The sequence below is a fragment of the Populus trichocarpa genome, chromosome 1 (genome assembly GCF_000002775.5).
Source record: "Populus trichocarpa isolate Nisqually-1 chromosome 1, P.trichocarpa_v4.1, whole genome shotgun sequence".
Taxonomy (NCBI): domain Eukaryota; kingdom Viridiplantae; phylum Streptophyta; class Magnoliopsida; order Malpighiales; family Salicaceae; genus Populus; species Populus trichocarpa.
Genome location: NC_037285.2, coordinates 46,700,968 through 46,718,460, shown reverse-complemented (window position 1 = coordinate 46,718,460; position 17,493 = coordinate 46,700,968). Strand labels below are relative to the sequence as shown.

At 33.4% G+C, this 17,493-nt stretch overlaps 3 protein-coding genes across 11 annotated transcripts; 2 read left to right on the top strand and 1 right to left on the bottom strand.

The window, feature by feature from the left end:
- The first annotated feature begins 703 nt into the window (after positions 1-703).
- Positions 704-5,418, top strand: LOC7490691 (protein LSD1). Of its 8 annotated transcripts, XM_024606833.2 has the most exons (7): positions 704-905; positions 1,071-1,210; positions 2,203-2,313; positions 3,099-3,211; positions 4,567-4,641; positions 4,749-4,820; positions 4,948-5,418. In XM_024606833.2, exons 2-7 carry the CDS (start codon positions 1,099-1,101, stop codon positions 4,987-4,989), a joined length of 525 nt encoding a protein of 174 aa, XP_024462601.1. In that variant the 5' UTR covers positions 704-905; positions 1,071-1,098; the 3' UTR covers positions 4,990-5,418. The 8 variants fall into 8 exon arrangements, with proteins under 8 accessions (XP_024462601.1, XP_024462597.1, XP_024462586.1 ...); XM_024606829.2 differs by lacking the exon at positions 704-905 and having other exon boundaries at positions 912-1,210; positions 3,099-3,205; positions 4,767-4,820; XM_024606818.2 differs by lacking the exon at positions 704-905 and having other exon boundaries at positions 912-1,210; positions 3,099-3,205.
- Positions 5,419-6,228: 810 nt separating this feature from the next.
- Positions 6,229-7,222, top strand: LOC7491385 (CASP-like protein 1B2). Its single transcript, XM_002300455.4, has 3 exons — positions 6,229-6,540; positions 6,642-6,765; positions 6,848-7,222. The coding sequence occupies exons 1-3, from the start codon at positions 6,311-6,313 to the stop codon at positions 7,091-7,093; spliced, it is 600 nt and encodes a 199-aa protein (XP_002300491.3). The 5' UTR covers positions 6,229-6,310; the 3' UTR covers positions 7,094-7,222.
- A 152-nt stretch (positions 7,223-7,374) lies between these two features.
- LOC7491384 (G-type lectin S-receptor-like serine/threonine-protein kinase CES101) lies at positions 7,375-11,228 on the bottom strand. 2 transcript variants are annotated; one of them, XM_024606758.2, is made up of 8 exons: positions 9,858-11,228; positions 9,624-9,731; positions 9,336-9,514; positions 9,034-9,244; positions 8,677-8,914; positions 8,416-8,566; positions 7,979-8,322; positions 7,375-7,695 (listed from the first exon to the last, which is right to left on the bottom strand). In XM_024606758.2, the coding sequence occupies exons 1-7, from the start codon at positions 11,038-11,040 to the stop codon at positions 7,981-7,983; spliced, it is 2,412 nt and encodes an 803-aa protein (XP_024462526.2). In that variant the 5' UTR covers positions 11,041-11,228; the 3' UTR covers positions 7,375-7,695; positions 7,979-7,980. The 2 variants fall into 2 exon arrangements, with proteins under 2 accessions (XP_024462526.2, XP_024462521.2); XM_024606753.2 differs by lacking the exon at positions 7,375-7,695 and having other exon boundaries at positions 7,703-8,322.
- Positions 11,229-17,493: the final 6,265 nt, after the last annotated feature.

Here is a 17,493-nt window from a genome sequence, read left to right as displayed (position 1 = left end):
AGCCCTTTATTCTTATTAAATCATGATAATTTAATTGATGCAAAGTCTCATATAATTTATACACTTATATCCAAACTTTTCAATATAAAAAATATATTTAAGTTTTATTATTTCATAGACATTGACTATTGATATATATAAAAATAATAATATTTGTAGATAAAATATACTATTCAAACTTTGAATATATAGACTCGGTTCACCAATACTAATCTATATAATATATAAATTGTTTTTTATATTATAATTTTGAATTCAAATTCAATAAAATATTTCAAGATTGAAATTTCTTATGAATGCATAATTAGCACACATATGAATAATCCATCTAAAATCTAATGAGAGAGTCAGGTTCTGATTGGGAATGTGGTTGTGGTTGTTTTTTAAAGTATTTTTCGTGATGAAATACATCAAAATGATATTTTTTTATTTTTTAAAAATTATTTTTAAGATCAGCGCATCAAAACAATTTAAAATATATAAAAAAATAATTTTTAATAAAAAAATTTAATTTTTTTAAAAACACGAATTCACTTGTATTTTTCAAAAGTAAGTTTTCCCACCAATTGCTTCTCTGTTGAAAAAAGAAGAAGGAAAAAGAGGTTAGTTCTTGAAATAAAAAAACATTGGGGCTTAAAGAGAAAAAATGAGAATTCATACCGTTGACAGGTTCTATTTTCTAACTACAGTCCTCAAATATTTGACCATATTCTTCACAACAATTACCAAAACCTCCTCGATTTCTTTTTTTTTCCCTTACCCAAATCCGAAATTAAAATCAAAATCCATTCAATTCGCCGTCCTAAACAGCTATATCCTCGATTTCATCAATCAATAAAAAAACCCATTTTGTTTTTTCCCTCAAAAAATCCAATTTCTTTTTTTTTTTTTTTGAAGCAATACAGGTTTTTTTTTTTTTAAATTTTGACTGCCAATTTTAATTGATATTCTTGTTTTAATGTTAAATTCCCGCCTTACCTTTATTTTTTTGCTGTTAATTTTCTTTTTTGATGTTAAAGTTTGGTTCTTTTTAATGTTTCTGACATGGGTTTTTTGATGTTTTGTTGTAGAGAGGAAGAGGAAGATAGACAGAGAGAGATGCAAAGCCAGGTGGTGTGTAGAGGGTGTGCAAGTGTATTGTTATATCCAAGTGGAGCTTCTAACGTTTGTTGTGCTTTATGTAGTACTGTTACTTCCATTCCTTCTCCTGGTATATAATTCAATTCCCTCTCTTTTTGCTTGTCAGTTGAACCCGTTAATGTTTATGTTGTTATGTCAATGTTTTTAGCTTTTTTTAATGTTCACCGCAGGCACAATGAATGTTGGTTATTTTGAAAATTTGGGTTTTTGGGTTTTGTTGTTGTTTGTTAATTGGTAGCGCTATGTTAAATTTTTTTCCCCTTTTTTCTGAAATTTTGTTTTAGTGTGTGTGTTCTAGGAGATGGTTGTTTTGAAGAATTGTTGATCGAAAAGGTGGGAGTCACGTTTTAGACGAGATAGTTGATATGGGTTGGTTTTGCAGTCGATGTTTTTGAAGGCTGATTCAGATTTGAGTTGATGATTAACTTTGGAGTTTAGAGTTTCGTCGAAGTTGTTGCACTTAATGTAGTTTGCCACAGTGTGGCGGACAAATTGGATTGTTTCTGCATGGTGGAGTGCCATCTAAGATCCGCCATAGATTTGAGAATAGGAATGCATAATCCTGGTGTTACCCACAGGGCATTGAAATTTCATGCTAAATTCCCTATCCGCCTTCCATGAATTATACTGAGTGCCAATTTCGTGCTTTTCTGAAAATGAAGACACTAGCTTGTTTTTAGACTTGTAATGGAGAATACACATTTGTATCTAAGTTAGACAGTATGAAAAGCTTTGGTAATTTAAATCATCAGAACCTTCTTCCCTGATTCTTGATATGAACAGACAAACCTTGTTACCTATATATTATTAGAATTAGTTATGAAAAACAACCAATCCCCCAAAATGTCCACATTCCATATGTAAAAATTAAAATAGTTATGATCCCCCCCCCCCCCCCCCCCTCTTTTTTCATGAGAAAATGCCTCAGTCTTTCATTCTCTTTTGGGACAAATCAAAAAAAGAAATGTAAACAAATCAACATGTGGAGAGAATTTTAATTTGGCCTGGATATAATCAAAATGCATGGTAATAAGATATTTGGGTCCAACTGCAATCTTGCAGGGATGGACATGGCTCAACTCATATGTAGAGGTTGCAGGTCATTGCTAATGTATCCACATGGGGCAACAACTGTGAGATGCTCCTGCTGCCACGTAGTGAACATTGCACCAGGTAAAATGCAAAATTTCATGAATAAGATATGTAAAATTATCTCAGGACATTTGGCTAATTTGAACTGGTAATTTGCAGATTAACTTATTTAGTCTGCATCATAACAACAGATAGTCTTGCCCTGTTTTTCTTTCTATGGTATAAAGGTGTATGTTGGTAAGATGTTTGAATTTCTCTTTACCCCGGTGGACATTGTCTGTGCCTTAACAAAACATTTAAAAAAAACACTAAAAGAAAATGTTATAGAACTATCAGCTGGGCAGTGATCTTAGTTAATTATATGAGCTGACTTCAAGATGTAGTGGGAGGAATGGTGTCTTTTAATTGGACGAGAATGTGTTTTTAAAACTTCTACCTCACTTGATTGCTCATTATGCCGTATGCATTTCTAGCACTTGCTTTCTTTTAATAGTTGTTGACAGTATTTTCTAGATTCTTTTTTATCAGGTAACTGCTATTGAGTTTTTAAAGTTGATAACATTTGGAAAGATTAGTAGCTGTTGCATTTATGGTTATTAAGAGTGGTGGCCTGGATTTACTTTGATATCCAATTTCTACCAATTTACCTATTGTCATTGAAACTGGAAGCTGTCTGATAGATTTTCTCTGACATGCACTAGATTTTAGGGAATGGGCTCAGGAAACATTGCTTTTATTGGCTTCATTTGCTTACGTTGTATCATTTCATTTCAAAATTGCATATACCGATTCTACTGAGTTTCCTTTATATTTCACCTGTTTGGTGCACTGATTTGTTCTCTCTGATTTTGCGGCTATGTGAGAAGGATATAACCAGGCCGCTCATGTCAACTGTGGGAACTGCCGGACTGCTCTTATGTATCCAAATGGATCTCCATCTGTCAAGTGTCCTGTCTGTCACTATGTTACTAATGTTAGTGTAAGTGCATCGACGCATTGATTATATTAGGGCACCAGTCTTTACCTGACGAGTGGTTGTGAAATCTTGGAAATTATCACTAGTTTTGGCTCAAGTTTTGAGCTTCTGTTATTTAAGTTAATTTCATTCTCCTGATATGAACTTCAGTACTTAACACACTAATCTTCCATGGAAAATTGCTCAAATTTATGAAAGCTTAACAAGTGAGCTCTGCCCTTGAATTTGTGCACATTGAATCAAGATTGTCTCCTGTTAATGTTTTCTCATGAACAAATAGTTTATCTAATATTCCAATGCCTACAAATTATACAGATCTATATTTAGATTATACTTTTTTTTTAATCTCTGGATGTCTGTAATGATCTGTACTGTCTGGTTGAGATATTTGAATTCTTAGGTCAACCAAGATATAAAGGGAATGGATGGATAGTGGATTATGTCCTGTAGTCATAAGGAGTTTATCTAACATGATTATTGCCACTCTTTTTATGGATTGCCTTAGATTTTACAAATTTTTTCCCATTCTTTCTACATCCTGCTACATTGCATTATTCATTTCTTGGCAGTTGTTGCCAACCATCAACTCTCATTATGAAGCTAAAGCCTAAAGGTATATATGCATATGAGGATCAGAAATCTTTTATTTTGTTAGTTGAGGACACGTAACAAGTTTCAAATGGGCTTTTCACATGCCATTGCAATTGACTTATAGCTCCTCATTTTCCAGTTCTCTTTGCTATGCCAATATCCAGTGTCTTCACAACTTAACTGAGTTTGTCCACATTGACCCAACTTGGAAATCTTTCAATGGTTCTAAGTGTTTGCTGATACAGTTTGCTTAGTGCTGTGTTGCACAGCTAACCTTGACATTTTCTTAGTTTCTTTTTTTTTTTTTTTTTTCCTGCAACGATTATAAATGTGTTTTATTCTTTGACAAAATTGTCTCTCTTCTGAATGGATGTTAGCTCTTTTTACTTGCCAGAGACCTCTTGATTCAATTGGAATAGTCCAAAAGAGCTTTATGTTTTTCTAATTCTCGACATGGATTAGTTCCTCAGTATTTCTTGATTTAAGATCATTATAAATATAAACAAAGGAGCAGGATAGCTGGCTTCATGAAATTCAATTTTCTTCTCTTGGGGTGCGTGTAAAGAAAAGACTTGGGATTGTATTTCCATGAACTAGACAATTCCCTAGAGTGTCCATGTTACCATGAACAGATACCATAGCTTTGCGTATACATTTCTGTTTCTGGCGTCTGAATGATTTATTTGATTGCATCACTTTTTCCTCCTTTGGTTATTGTGTGAGCAATAATCTTTTCACGCCCTTGTTCTATATTATGTGTCTTGCAGATGGCTAACATGAGAATTCCGCTTCCAGCAAACAGACCTAATGGTATAGGTGGAACAGCACCATCTACTTCAATGGTAAGGAACTGGACTTTCTTTTCTTTCCTGGTGGCAAATGCCTCAAATCTTGGTTATTTTGTATCTGGTGCTAAGTAAATCTGCTGTTTTCGTTCTCTTACCTGTAGCCATTGCCCCATTCTCAGACTCAAACTGTCGTTGTGGAAAACCCCATGTCTGTTGATGAAAGTGGCAAATTGGTATAGCTCAGTTTGATTACTCCGACTTTTCTTGTTAGAAAAATCTGTTTTATTTTTCCTGCCCATTGATTTTCCATTCATTCCTTTGGAGTAGAATATGTGCTGATAAGATCTCTATCAATTGCAGGTCAGCAATGTTGTTGTTGGTGTCACTACAGAAAAAAAATAACCCGGTGAGATTTTGAAATCTTGCTGTATATTTGGTAGGTAATGGCCCAGATTCATACTATCGCTGTGAAGAAGGATATGCAAATTCATTGTGTATATTTTTATTAAAATAGCCATGAGCAACATTTGTTCAAAAACCATCTTGAATACGCATACTGTTGGAGAAATTTGACGTGTGGATGTGTACATTTTGAGGATATGAAGTGGAAAGGGCATTGTTTCTGTCTCCTTGATTATTGAACCAAAACATTGTTAGGTTCATACTAATATGAGTGAATGTGCTTGTATCTTTTCAAAGTGAACTATCAAATGCTGTATGCAGGGACAATATGCGTATTTGTACTTCTGGAACCCTAGATTCTTGAAGATAAATTCTGTATAATTGAATCTAGTTCTATCATTAGAATCCAGTTTGAGACTTTCCAAGTAAGTTGTATTAGCATTATGGTTTGTTTCTCAACAAGGTAATGACTTCAACACAGTACAGCGTAAATTTGTCTGGGAAAAAATGGCTGTGTTTGTTCCTGCTCTTTAAGTGGGCTGATTGGACTGGGTTTTATTTCATGAATGGCAAGCCAATGTTTCTCTAGCTTATGCTGAAAGAAAAATGAGAAGACAAGCTCTCCATTAAGAATAAAATAAAATAAAATTGAAAGAGATCATAGCATAATAAGTGCATAATAATTTTTGAAAGTGGTTTTTTTACTTGAAAATATATTAAAATAATTTCTTTCTATTATTTTTGATATTAATATATTAATTTAATAAAAAATATTAATTTAATAAAAAATATTAATTTAATATTTTTTGAAGTTAAAAATCCAATATAAACACAAAAACCAGAAAAAAAACAAAAAAAAAACTGGACCTATCTACATGGAGTCCATTTCCCCTCTGAAGAGCGAAAGCGATCCCTGTCCATGTATAAATAATTAAGCCACTGACATAACTCAGTTCTTCTCTTGGTTAGCCCCCAAAGGCATTCTTGGGATTTGTTGAGAAGAAGAATCCTCCACAATTCCAACATAAGCAAGCAAGTGGCATTGAAAATTATGAACCTTGCCTTTGGTGAACAAAACTGATATCTACTGAAAGGGAAAGGAGACTTCCTAACCACCAAAACCAAAATGTGAGATTAAGTTGATGGTTAGACCACCCAATGAACGAAAGCAGTACCTGTGGCTTACTAGACTCAACAAAAGAATTTGGTCATCCATTTTTGTTCTCTCTCTTAAACTATATATAATGCCTGCCTTGTCTAGGCCTAACATCATAGTTGCTCCATTCATCCTATCCCAATCTCTATATTCTCTTTTGTCAGCATGGCTTTGCAAAGTGAAGAAAAACTTGAGGTTGGATACTCTAGCTTACAGCCAAAGACAAGGAAATGGGTTCTTCTGATGCTAAGGGTGCTTGCGTTTTTTGCCACAGCAGCTGCAACAGTTGTGATGGGACTCAACAAAGAAACTAAAACTCTAGTGGTTGCCACTGTTGGGAGTACCCCGATAAAAGCCTCTCTTACTGCCAAGTTTCAACATACCCCAGCATTTGTGTAAGCCTTATTAACTCATTTACTTTGTAAGTACATAAACATAGGAATTAGGATGGAGATGTTCAATATTCCTAATTAAGTGTCTAAGACATGGTGTACAGGTTCTTTGTGATAGCTAATGGATTGGCTAGTATCCATAATTTGGTGATGATTATGGGGGACCTTTTTGGACAGAAGCTTGATTACAAAGGGCTGCGCCTTGCCATGATTGCCATCTTAGATATAGTAATATTCTCAGAACATCTTTCCTTCCAAAAAGAGAAAAACTGTTTATTAACCAAAATATATCTTGCCTAAATGTTTGCAGATGACAGTGGCTCTGGTTTCTGGAGGGGTTAGTGCTGCAGCTTTCATGGCTGAGCTAGGCAAGAATGGAAATTCACATGCAAGGTGGAACAAGATCTGTGACAAGTTTGAAACCTTCTGTGACCATGGTGGTGGTGCACTCATTGCTTCCTTTGCTGGTCTTATTCTCATGCTGATTATTAGTGTGATGTCTATCATCAAGCTTCTAATTAAACCAAAACCAGATAGTACCATTGTAGTCCCATAATGTAGTGGACTAAGTGAATCCTTTCACTTTGCATCATTTTCTGTTGTGTGTGTATTACTCTTGAGAATAATCAAGAATGTAGCCTCCAACCTTCTTTAGTTCCAAGAATTGTTACATTGGCCAGAGAAATACTATCTAGTTGCTTTTAACAACTATGCCAAAAAGATAATTCTGTTGGAACATGAAAATGGCTTAATTCTAAGGCTAAGAAAGATCTTCTTTTAACGAGCTCTTGGACTTGCACTTGTGATACGCGTCTGCGTCAATAAATATTACTGGAATACAAGTATGAGGTTGAAGATTTGTTTGAAGTTATAGCTGGTCGTCGCTGAATCGATCACACAGTTATGTATTCATTCGATAGGTGCAATTATTAATTCTTGCCTAGCATTTCTCCAAATCCCATGTTCTATGTGGCATGCAGATGAGTTTGCGTCTGCGGCTCTGGTATCTAGAGGGGCTAATGCCTGCAGCTTTAATGCAGAGCTAGGGAAGAATGGTAATTCGCATGCAAGGTGGAAGAAGATTTGTTGAGTTTTGAAACCTTCTGTGACCTTGGTGGTGGTGAAGCCATTGCTTTCTTCGCCGCCCTTCTTCTCATGCTGAGCATTAGTGAATGTTATACATGATCAAGCTTCTAATAAACAAAATTCTGAAGTAGCTTTGTAATAATTAAAGAATAAAGAACGTTGTCCTCCCAGCCTTGTTTTTAGTTTCAAGAAGTATACAGTGGGCTGAAATGCTTAGTTCCTTTAAACAAAAATGTCAAAAAAGTTGAATTTGCTGGTACGAAAAAATTCTCTGGTGCTAAGACCAAGAAGAATCTTCTCTTATCTACTCTGTACAAGTGAGTATTTCAGTACTCTCACTTGATAAAATCTTTACCTCTATCGTGCTTCCATAGTCGACATAGATACGTAATTTATGGAATTCCCTTCTGCCTTGTCCTCTGCCTTGCCCTCTTCCTTGCCCTCTGCATGGCTTGAATTCGATTGATTGTCCGTACTATATGTTGCGCATGAAAATGCTGGCTGTTTGAGCAATGGTAATTGTGCATCACTAGTTAACATCGATAGAACATCTGACATAGTAGGCCTATCGTTCACATTATCTTCTACGCATAGCAAGCCCACATGAATGCATCTTAACACTTGGTCTTCCGAGCAAGAATCCCTCAATGTTGAATCCACTAGCTCAAATTGGTTACCTTCTTTCCATAGCTCCCATGCCTGAAAACAAATTTAGTTGGTGCAGACATTGAAAGCTTACACGCAGAATTACTATAATACCATATGCTTTTGAACAACATGAAATGAACTTACATATCCCACAAGGTTGAGAGGGGGATCCATTTGAAGAAGGCCACGATTTTTCCTACCGCTCACAATTTCCAACACCAAAACTCCAAAGCTGTAGGCATCAGATTTCACAGAGAAAACGCCTTCCATGGCATACTCAGGGGACATATAGCCACTGTGTTTGCCAAACAATTGAATTGTTAATCTACTGAAGAGTGAAGATAACTGAATGTTTTCAGTTTAAAAAAGAGCGGAGAAACATGGAGTTGTTGATTCATTGCTTACTAAGTTCCAACGATGCGGTTTGTGTTTGCTTCCAATTCATTAATCTTGAAAATTCTTGCCATACCGAAGTCTGAAATTTTGGGGCTAAGATCTTCATTTAGTAGTATGTTACTGGCCTTCAAATCCCTATGAATTATCCTTAATCTTGAGTACTTATGAAGGTATAGGAGACCTTGAGCTATCTCTTCAATGATTTTAAAACGTTTCTTCCAGTCTAACAGCTCTCTCCTTGATTGATCTGTATTCCAAAATAAAGGCAAAAGTTAGAAGATTCCAACAAGCATAAGGATCAACGTCTAAAAGCTTGGAATTTTATATTTTGAAACATGTGAAAATGCTCTTCGTAATGCTGCTTACCAAAGATAAATGAATCCAAACTTTTATTAGGCATGTACTCGTACACTAACATTTTCTCTTCCCCTTCAACGCAGCAGCCTAGGAGCTTGACAAGATTCGAATGTTGCAGATTAGCTATGAGTATAAGTTCATTTTTAAATTCCACAAGACCTTGTCTTGAAGTTCTTGATAGTCTTTTTACGGCTACTTCTCGACCATCTGGCAATTTCCCCTGAAATAAAATAGATCATTAATCCTACTTCAACATAAAATCAACAAGGTTTTCTTAATCCATTTCTTGGATGTTTTTTTTTCAAGACTACCTTGTAAACAGGTCCAAAACCACCCTGTCCAAGTTTATTCTTTGCTGAGAAAGAATTTGTCGCGGCCATGATTGTTGCAACACTATATACTTTCAAATTATGTCCCTTGTTTCCATCACTTTCGAGCTCTTGCGTGTCATTCATCGCATCCAATGTCATTAATTCATCCAGATACTTCTCTGCTTAGAATGATATGATAGATTAAGTTAATCTAAGAATTCATGAAGTTATAATGGCTATAAAAAAAACTTGAGTAAATTTGTTTGTTGTTTAAAAAAGGTTACGTACCTCTGAGTCTTTGCCTTCTCCTGTACCACAAGATACCTGCTAGTGTCACTAATAGAACAAATGCCACAGAAACTACAATCCATATCCAGATCCTTTCCCCTGATTTCACTGGAAAATTGAAGAAGAAAAATCAATGAATTGTACTATAAAAGTCAAAACAACACCGAGGAACATGTATGGGATTAAAAAATCTTGCAGACAAAACAAAGTCTGGACTGGTCTGAAGAGCATTACTTGCTGCTGGTTGTGTGTCTTGCACAATTACAAAGTATTGAATCGAACTGGCACTCAGGTCTGCCGTAAAGTTTCCATACCAAAATGTGCATCCAGTATTGTTGGCATTACTGCCTCTAATATTAATGCCTGCACACGTACAGTCTTTCCAGCAGATTTCCCTGCAATCACTAATGCTGAGACTAGCATTATTATCATAAACTGCATGACCTCCCTCTACCAAAAAGTCACATGCTCTCAACTCATATCTGTCCCTACTACGGCATGTAGGTTCTGAATCCCATTTCACACATCCCATTTCTATGTTGTTTCCATTACAAAGGTTGCCTCCAGAAATTTGTTCATTGCTTTGCTCTTCTAGCCCCCCACCAAATTGCAGCAGCCACTTTGAAAATCCCGTCTCCGGAGGAGTTAATTTGTTTCTTGCCACCGTGAACATAAAGTAATCCTCATCAATGTTTGAAACAATAAGAAAAGTATAGTCGAGTCCGGGATTGGGCCGAAAAGTTTCAAAGCTGCCATTGCTCCTCAATGGTCCACTAGTCCAATAAATCTCAGTTCGTCGCTTAATAACTAATTCCTGTCTTTTGGGCTCCCACTCAAATGTGAAAGCACCCGAAGCTGGGACTGAGTCACTCATCCATGATGTAAGGGACCGGACTTTACCAGTTTTATGGTTGATTCCTAACTTCATTCCAGGCATGAATGTGTCGGTAGGATCATCAAAGCTTTGCCATAAAATCTGATCGCTGCGAGAATTTGCATCTTTCAGAACAAAATTACCTGAATCTTCTAACGTAGCTGTTAACTTTGTGGTGGGAGATTGAGTTGAGTAAAAAATAACAAGATTCCCACCTGAGTATGCAACTGTCATGGTTCCTGAATCTCCATCTATTTCAAGAACTCCCGAATCATCTGCTATAGGTTTGTCTCTATTAGCTATCCAGATGGGGTGGATTGTATCATTTTGGTACCATATTCCCAAGTAGCTAGCATTGTACTCAGTAGAGCCAAGTCTTACGAATCCTAAGGTGAAGAGCCTATTTTTGGAGACAAGTCTACTTGAAGAATTGAGGGCATCTCCACCTTGGTAGAGTGTGTCTGCTGCTAAAGAAAAGGTGGGACAAAAGCAAACCAAAACGATCAAGAGGATTTTGGAGGAAAGAAGGCTTCTGTTAGCCATGGAGGAAAAAAAAGAACCAGAAAAATCTAGACATATGATAGGATTAACATGTCTTAGTTTATGAGTATTATGTTTACATGTGGTTCTGGAGGGAAGGTTGAAATTTCCTGAGTCAGTCGAATGGCCTAGTCTCCCCTCTGGTTCAATTTTTCCTAGCTAACAAAATTGACTTTGGGATCCTTCTACGGTGATACCTTCTTTTACCGGATTATGAGTCCATGAATGAATCCTTGTTGTAGCTCTACTATTATTAATGGAATCCAATCATGGTCTAGAATGGTTCAAATCCTATGCCGCGGCATTGAATGAGCAGTATTTTGGAAATATTACATCCATTTCGAGTTTTTTTTTTGTTTTTTTAGAGACATTGCAAAATATGTTTCAGGAAATTTCTGTATACCATTTTAGAAAATGACTAGATTGGAGGCAAATGTTACGCTACGGATAGAATTAATTTTTTTTTTAAAAAAAAATGCTCAAGTGTTTGTAACTTTTTTTTTCTAGTAGAAAAAAGTTAAATTATACGAAAGTTGATTTAATATAACCTGATTAATTTGATAAGTTTAAAGATAAATTGGTCGTCCACAACTTAGCTTAACAAAATGACATTTTTTTGTACCTACATCGAGATGATAATATATTGGATATATCTAAGTTAAATGAGGTTAACCTATCAAATTTGTAATCTAAACCATGAGACCATGATAACTCATATAAATCAAATCAAAATAAATTAAGAATCTCAATCCCTAATCAACGCAATATTTAAAGATAAAATTGAAAAAAAAGAACAAAAAAAAACAATCCAAGCCAACTTGTGTGAACCTGCTAATTCCACAACCTAAGTCATGAGATAGATAACCTCATAAAAAATAAATAAAAAATTATTCCAATTAACTTAATATTGAAGGATGAAATTGAAAAAAAAATCAATTAAAAAACACAAAAAATATCGGAGTCAACTCGGGTTAACCGCCAAACCTATAATCGGGGTCATAAGATTAGGATAACCTTATAGAAATCAAATTAAAAAATGACCTGAATCAAATTAGGTTACTATGTCAAACCCATGACTCAGGATCATGAAACTAGAATAACCCCACAAATCGAAACAAATTATAAACCACAATCCCTAATAAACCCATTGTTGAAGAATAAAATTAAAAAAAAAATTAATTTTAAAAAAGAACACAATAAAATGACCCGAGTCAACCTAAATTAACCCTCAAAACTTGTGATTCAGGTCATGAGATCGGGACAACCTAATAGAAAGTAAATTGAAACAACATAAAATCTAATTCCTAATTAACCTAATGTTGAACGATGTAGTTGAAGAAAAAAATATCAATTAAAAAAAAAATCGAGTTAACCGCATTAACACACTAAACCCACAATATACATTATAAGACTAAGATAATCATATAAAAAAATAAACCACAACAACTCATAAAACTTAATCTCTTATAAATTAAATATTAAAGAATATGTTTTTTTTAAACAAACCAAAAGCATAATAATAATAATAATAATAATAATAATAATACAATAAATAGTATTTGGTTCAATGTTTCTGTAAACTCTTTTACTTTTTGTTAATTAATAATAATCAAAGTTCAATATCGATCTTTGGTTCAATGTTTCTGTAAAATCATGCAAGAATTTTGCCTTCCACGCGATGAATTTGTTGCTCAACGGACACCACGTGTCGTTATCGTGTTCTTCTAATTAAGTCTCATGTTGCAGTTTAAAAGAAACTTGACTTGTTCCCCTATATTATTTGTTTTCTTTCCTTAATTTTTCTTACACGTGGTTTGGTTTGGTAATCTTCTCTGACATTTCAGTCTTTGAATAATCCATGAATTGTATTAATCAAGATGATTTTGGCCTGCCTGTTTCTTTGGAAAATATTAATACTTGTACAGTGTCAATGTTTAGAAGTTAATTACTTGTCTGAAAATATTATCTGATCACTGCACAAAAAATTTGTTTCATTTTTTCGATTTGTTTACTGATTATGGACATGCTCACAGATAATTTATTCAAAAACAACTGTAGATGTCAATTAATATATCAGGATTTAGCGTTTCCAGAAATTTGTTGGCATGGAAAAAAAATTATAACCAGCTCTTTTACGGGTTTTGCCGAGTTTCTCGACTCATGAGGTGACCGACAGAGCAGGCCAACTACTAGAAGAAATTTGCAGCTCATCCGACCCCACGTATCGTTATCCTGTTCTTCTCATTAAGTCTCACGTTGGAGTTTAGAAGAAATTTGACTTGTTCTCCTATATTATATGTTTTGTTTCCTTAATTTTTCTTACTTGGTGGTTTGGTTTGGTGATTTCCTCTGACATTTCAGTCTTTGAATGATCCTGCATGCATGAATTGTATTAATCAAAATGTTTTTGGCCTGCCTGTTGCTTTGGAAAAGATGAATACTTGTACAGTGTCAATGTTTATAAGTTAGTTACTTGTCTGAAAATATTATCTGGCCATTATACAAGAAGTTAAAAGAGAAAAAAGGAAAGGAAACGAGCAATTTTGTAGTCGAGCAATTTTGATCTACTAGTTTCGTTATATATATATATATATATTTTTTTTTTTTCATTTTTATTAAAATAGTAATGAAAAGGGTCTGTAAATCTCAATTTCATCTCCAAAATTAAAGGAATATATCATATTGAATTGAGATTCGTTGATCACGTAGACGATTATGCAGCAACTAAAAATCAGACCAAATCTCAGCTAGCAGAAAAGACATAACAACAATCCTGAACCTTTATTTTCGATTCTATTAAATATTTTGATTTACATCATCAAATTCAACTTTTGAGTTTTGTATAGTAAATTAGTAGAAGTGATTTACTCACAGCTGTATTATAAATACTTAGACTCTGTAGACAACAAACACAACAGAAAAATAAGAAAACCATTCTACCTCTTCTGTCTCTGTTAAATTCTACATGGTATCAGAGCCAACAACTTATGTCCTTTCATAAAGATTCTTCTCAGTCCATTCCTTTCATCTCTTCCTTTTGAACTCCTTTCTCAGATTCCTCTTAGCCACCATGGCTGCCTCTCCCCATTCTTCCTTTACTTTTGACAACACTCTACCTGTCTTCAATTCTTCTTCCAGCATCAATATCACCAAACTTACCTGCATCAATTTTCCAAATTGGAAAGCGACCATGCTTCTCTGTCTCGAAGGTCAAAAAGTGTTTGGCTATGTTGATGGCGCTATTAAAATGCTCGCAAAGAAAATTCCTCATAGTGATGGCACCATGCAACCAAACCCAGCCTTTGATATATGGGAAATCCAAGACAATCTTCTTCTCAGTTGTATTAATGCCTCTCTTACCAATGATATACTGACAATGCACTACTTCTCGTTTGGACATCTCTTCACACTACTTTTGCTGCACAATCAAAAGCTAAGGCCATCCAAATTCGTTTGCTACTGCTCGTAAAACTACTCGGTCTGTTACAGAATATTTCTTGTATGTAAAAAAAGCTCTCTGATGAACTTGCTATGACAGGTCAGGCACTCAAATGTGATGAAATTATCACATACTTACTCCCTGGTCTCGGACCCGAGTATGATTCTCTTATCAACACCATTTCAATTAAAGAAAATGTCACCTTAGAAGAGGTGTACTAGATCCATGCCACTCACTTGTAAGGCATGTGTGCAGCATCATCAGCAAGCTCTCTTGTCTGTATTATAAATACTTAAGACTCTATACACAACAAACACAACAGAAAAATAAGAAAACCATTCTACCTCACCTGTCTCTGTTAAAGTCTACATATCAAAATAATGAAAAATTAAAATTAAAAAATTCATTTTAAAAGATATTTTTTCAATCATTTGACTGTTAGTACAAGAATAACATCAAGCTAAAAATAAATATAATAAGAAGATTAATATTTTATATTCAATATTAACCATCACAATTGTTGTCTATCGTACGCTTTCTCACTAGGATATCATATCTATATATTTTATTCAATTTTTCTTTTCAATTCCGAGTTGGGCAATATTTTTTATTTTCTGAATTTTTTTGAAATAGGAATATGACTCGGTTCTTAACAAAATTATAGTGATCTTTTCAAAATATATCAAGTCATATTTTAAACACAAATAGCACATAATTAGCTGATGTGTGACTTTTAGTCTCCATGAGGGGAAAAAATCAAAGAAAAACACTCCTTGCTCTTTGATTTTAAATTCTTAGTTTTGTTATTTATTATATTATATTATAAATTATCACTTTCTTTATTAAAAAAATAAAAAATATTATGGTGCTTCACAGTTTATATGAACAGTGAAGCACCTTATTTTTGTTTTTAATTTTTCAATTTTCCCCCTTTTAATTTCTTTTCAGTTTTTTTTATAAAAATTATACATTCCAATTTTTTTTTCAATTTCATGCTTTAATATTTTACTAATTTTGAATTGATCATAATAATTTGTTCTAATTTTCTTTCTATAAGGTTATTAAAGTCTCAAATAAATATCTATGTATTTGATTGATATTCAATTTTTACAAATGTCTGTTTTTGTTATCATATCATTAAATAAAAAATAATTTTTTAAAACTCAATGGAGTCCATGATCCGTATCATGGATTTTTAAAGCTAAGTTGCAAAAGCCCGGGTTAATCTAATATGTCGTTATCTCAATATTCAAAAAATAAATGTCATCTTGAAATATTTTTAAAGTCAAAACCATGTTTTTATTGATGTTTATGTTGCTTTTAGACCCATTAAGTCAACTGGATCACCCATGCAAGTTAATTTTAAACCCGAGTTTGGAAATGAGTTGGGTTGAGAAGTTTTAAAGTTAACATGTTGGGTCTGGTTTAATAACAATGCTAAATAGTTTTTTTTTAAAAAAAATTCATGAATCCTTTGTTTTTTTTTTTTTTTTTTTTTATCAATTTCATTCTTCAATATGGATTGATTTTGAATTGGTCTTCATAATTTGTTTCGATTTGCTTTCTATAAGATTATTGTAGACTCAAACAAACATTGTGATATTTGGTTGATGCTTAATTTTGTGAGCGTCTGTCTTTGTTATCATATTATTTAGTAAAACATAGTTTCAAAATACAAATTTGTTAAACTCAATGGAGTTCATTACTTGAGTCATGGGTTAACACACGAAGCCCGAGATGATCTAATATGTTGTCATCTCAATATTAAAAAAAGATATCATCTTGATTTCTTTTTAAAGCCAAACCATACTTTTTACCGATCATCCGATTTATCTTTGAACCCATCAAGTCAATTGAATCATGTTAGGAAAAATCTCATGGGGTTAATTTTAATCTCACTTGGTTAATTTTAAATCAAGTCAATTGGGGCCAAATTTTTTTTTAAGTTCAATTGTTTTTTTTTATCTAATAGTATGGTCCATAAAACTAGTTAACAAAAACTCTAAAAGGCATTAAAGAAACCTTTTAGCAAATACTATGGACACACACTAATTTATATCGGATAGCGAGGGTATTTAGGGTGCTTCCGCCATGTTGATGGAAATGTCACCATGTTCTTATCCTCCTAGTGCGGCGTGTGTTGGAGGAGATGCGATGAATTGTCATTGGCAAGCGTTTCTTTCTTCTTTTCTCTTCCTCCCACAAAAAAGCACAACTTAGTTATCTTTGTTTTTGTTATTTCAATTTAGTCCTTATTCCTTTGATTTCTAATTTTTATTCATTGATCCTATTATACAAGTTTTATTTGTTTTCAATTTAGTCATTCAATTTTAATTTGTCATGTTTTATTTTTTCCATTCAAGTTCTTATTCTTTTGATTTCTAAACTTCTTCTATGGTCTTTTTGTAAAAGTTTTATCGGTTTTCAATTTCATACTTCAATCCAAGTTTATGGTCCATTGTTTTTTTTCAATTTGGTCCTCATTCTTTTGATTTTTTTTCTTTTCAATTTAACCCTCCAATGAAAAATTTTGGTTTCCCTCTAATTTATTTTTTATTTTGATTTTAACCATCATTATTTTAATTGTCATTTTTTTTAAGCTTATATCTTTTTGTGTAATTGATTGTTTTTTTTTTCAATTTTATCCTTTAACGATGATTTTTTGACGATTGAGAAAAAAAAAACACAAATTAAGTGAAGAGGAGAGAGAGAGAGAGAGAGGGAAAAAAAAAACGTGTTCATCTGAAAGAGTTAGTAGGTGAGGGTTTTATCTATAATTTTTATAAGATATGGTCTAACGTGTTAATCTGTCTTGCTCGTATCAAAACAAGTAAGTTTTGATTGATTTTAGAGTTTAATAAAAAAATTATTTTAGTAAGTTTTGATTATAAATATTTCCATAAGGTTTTACCTATATGATATTATATATGTATGAAATATATTTTAAAAAACAACTATGATTTATAAATAAAAAAATTAAATATTATTGAAGCAATGTGATCAAACATAATTCGAGG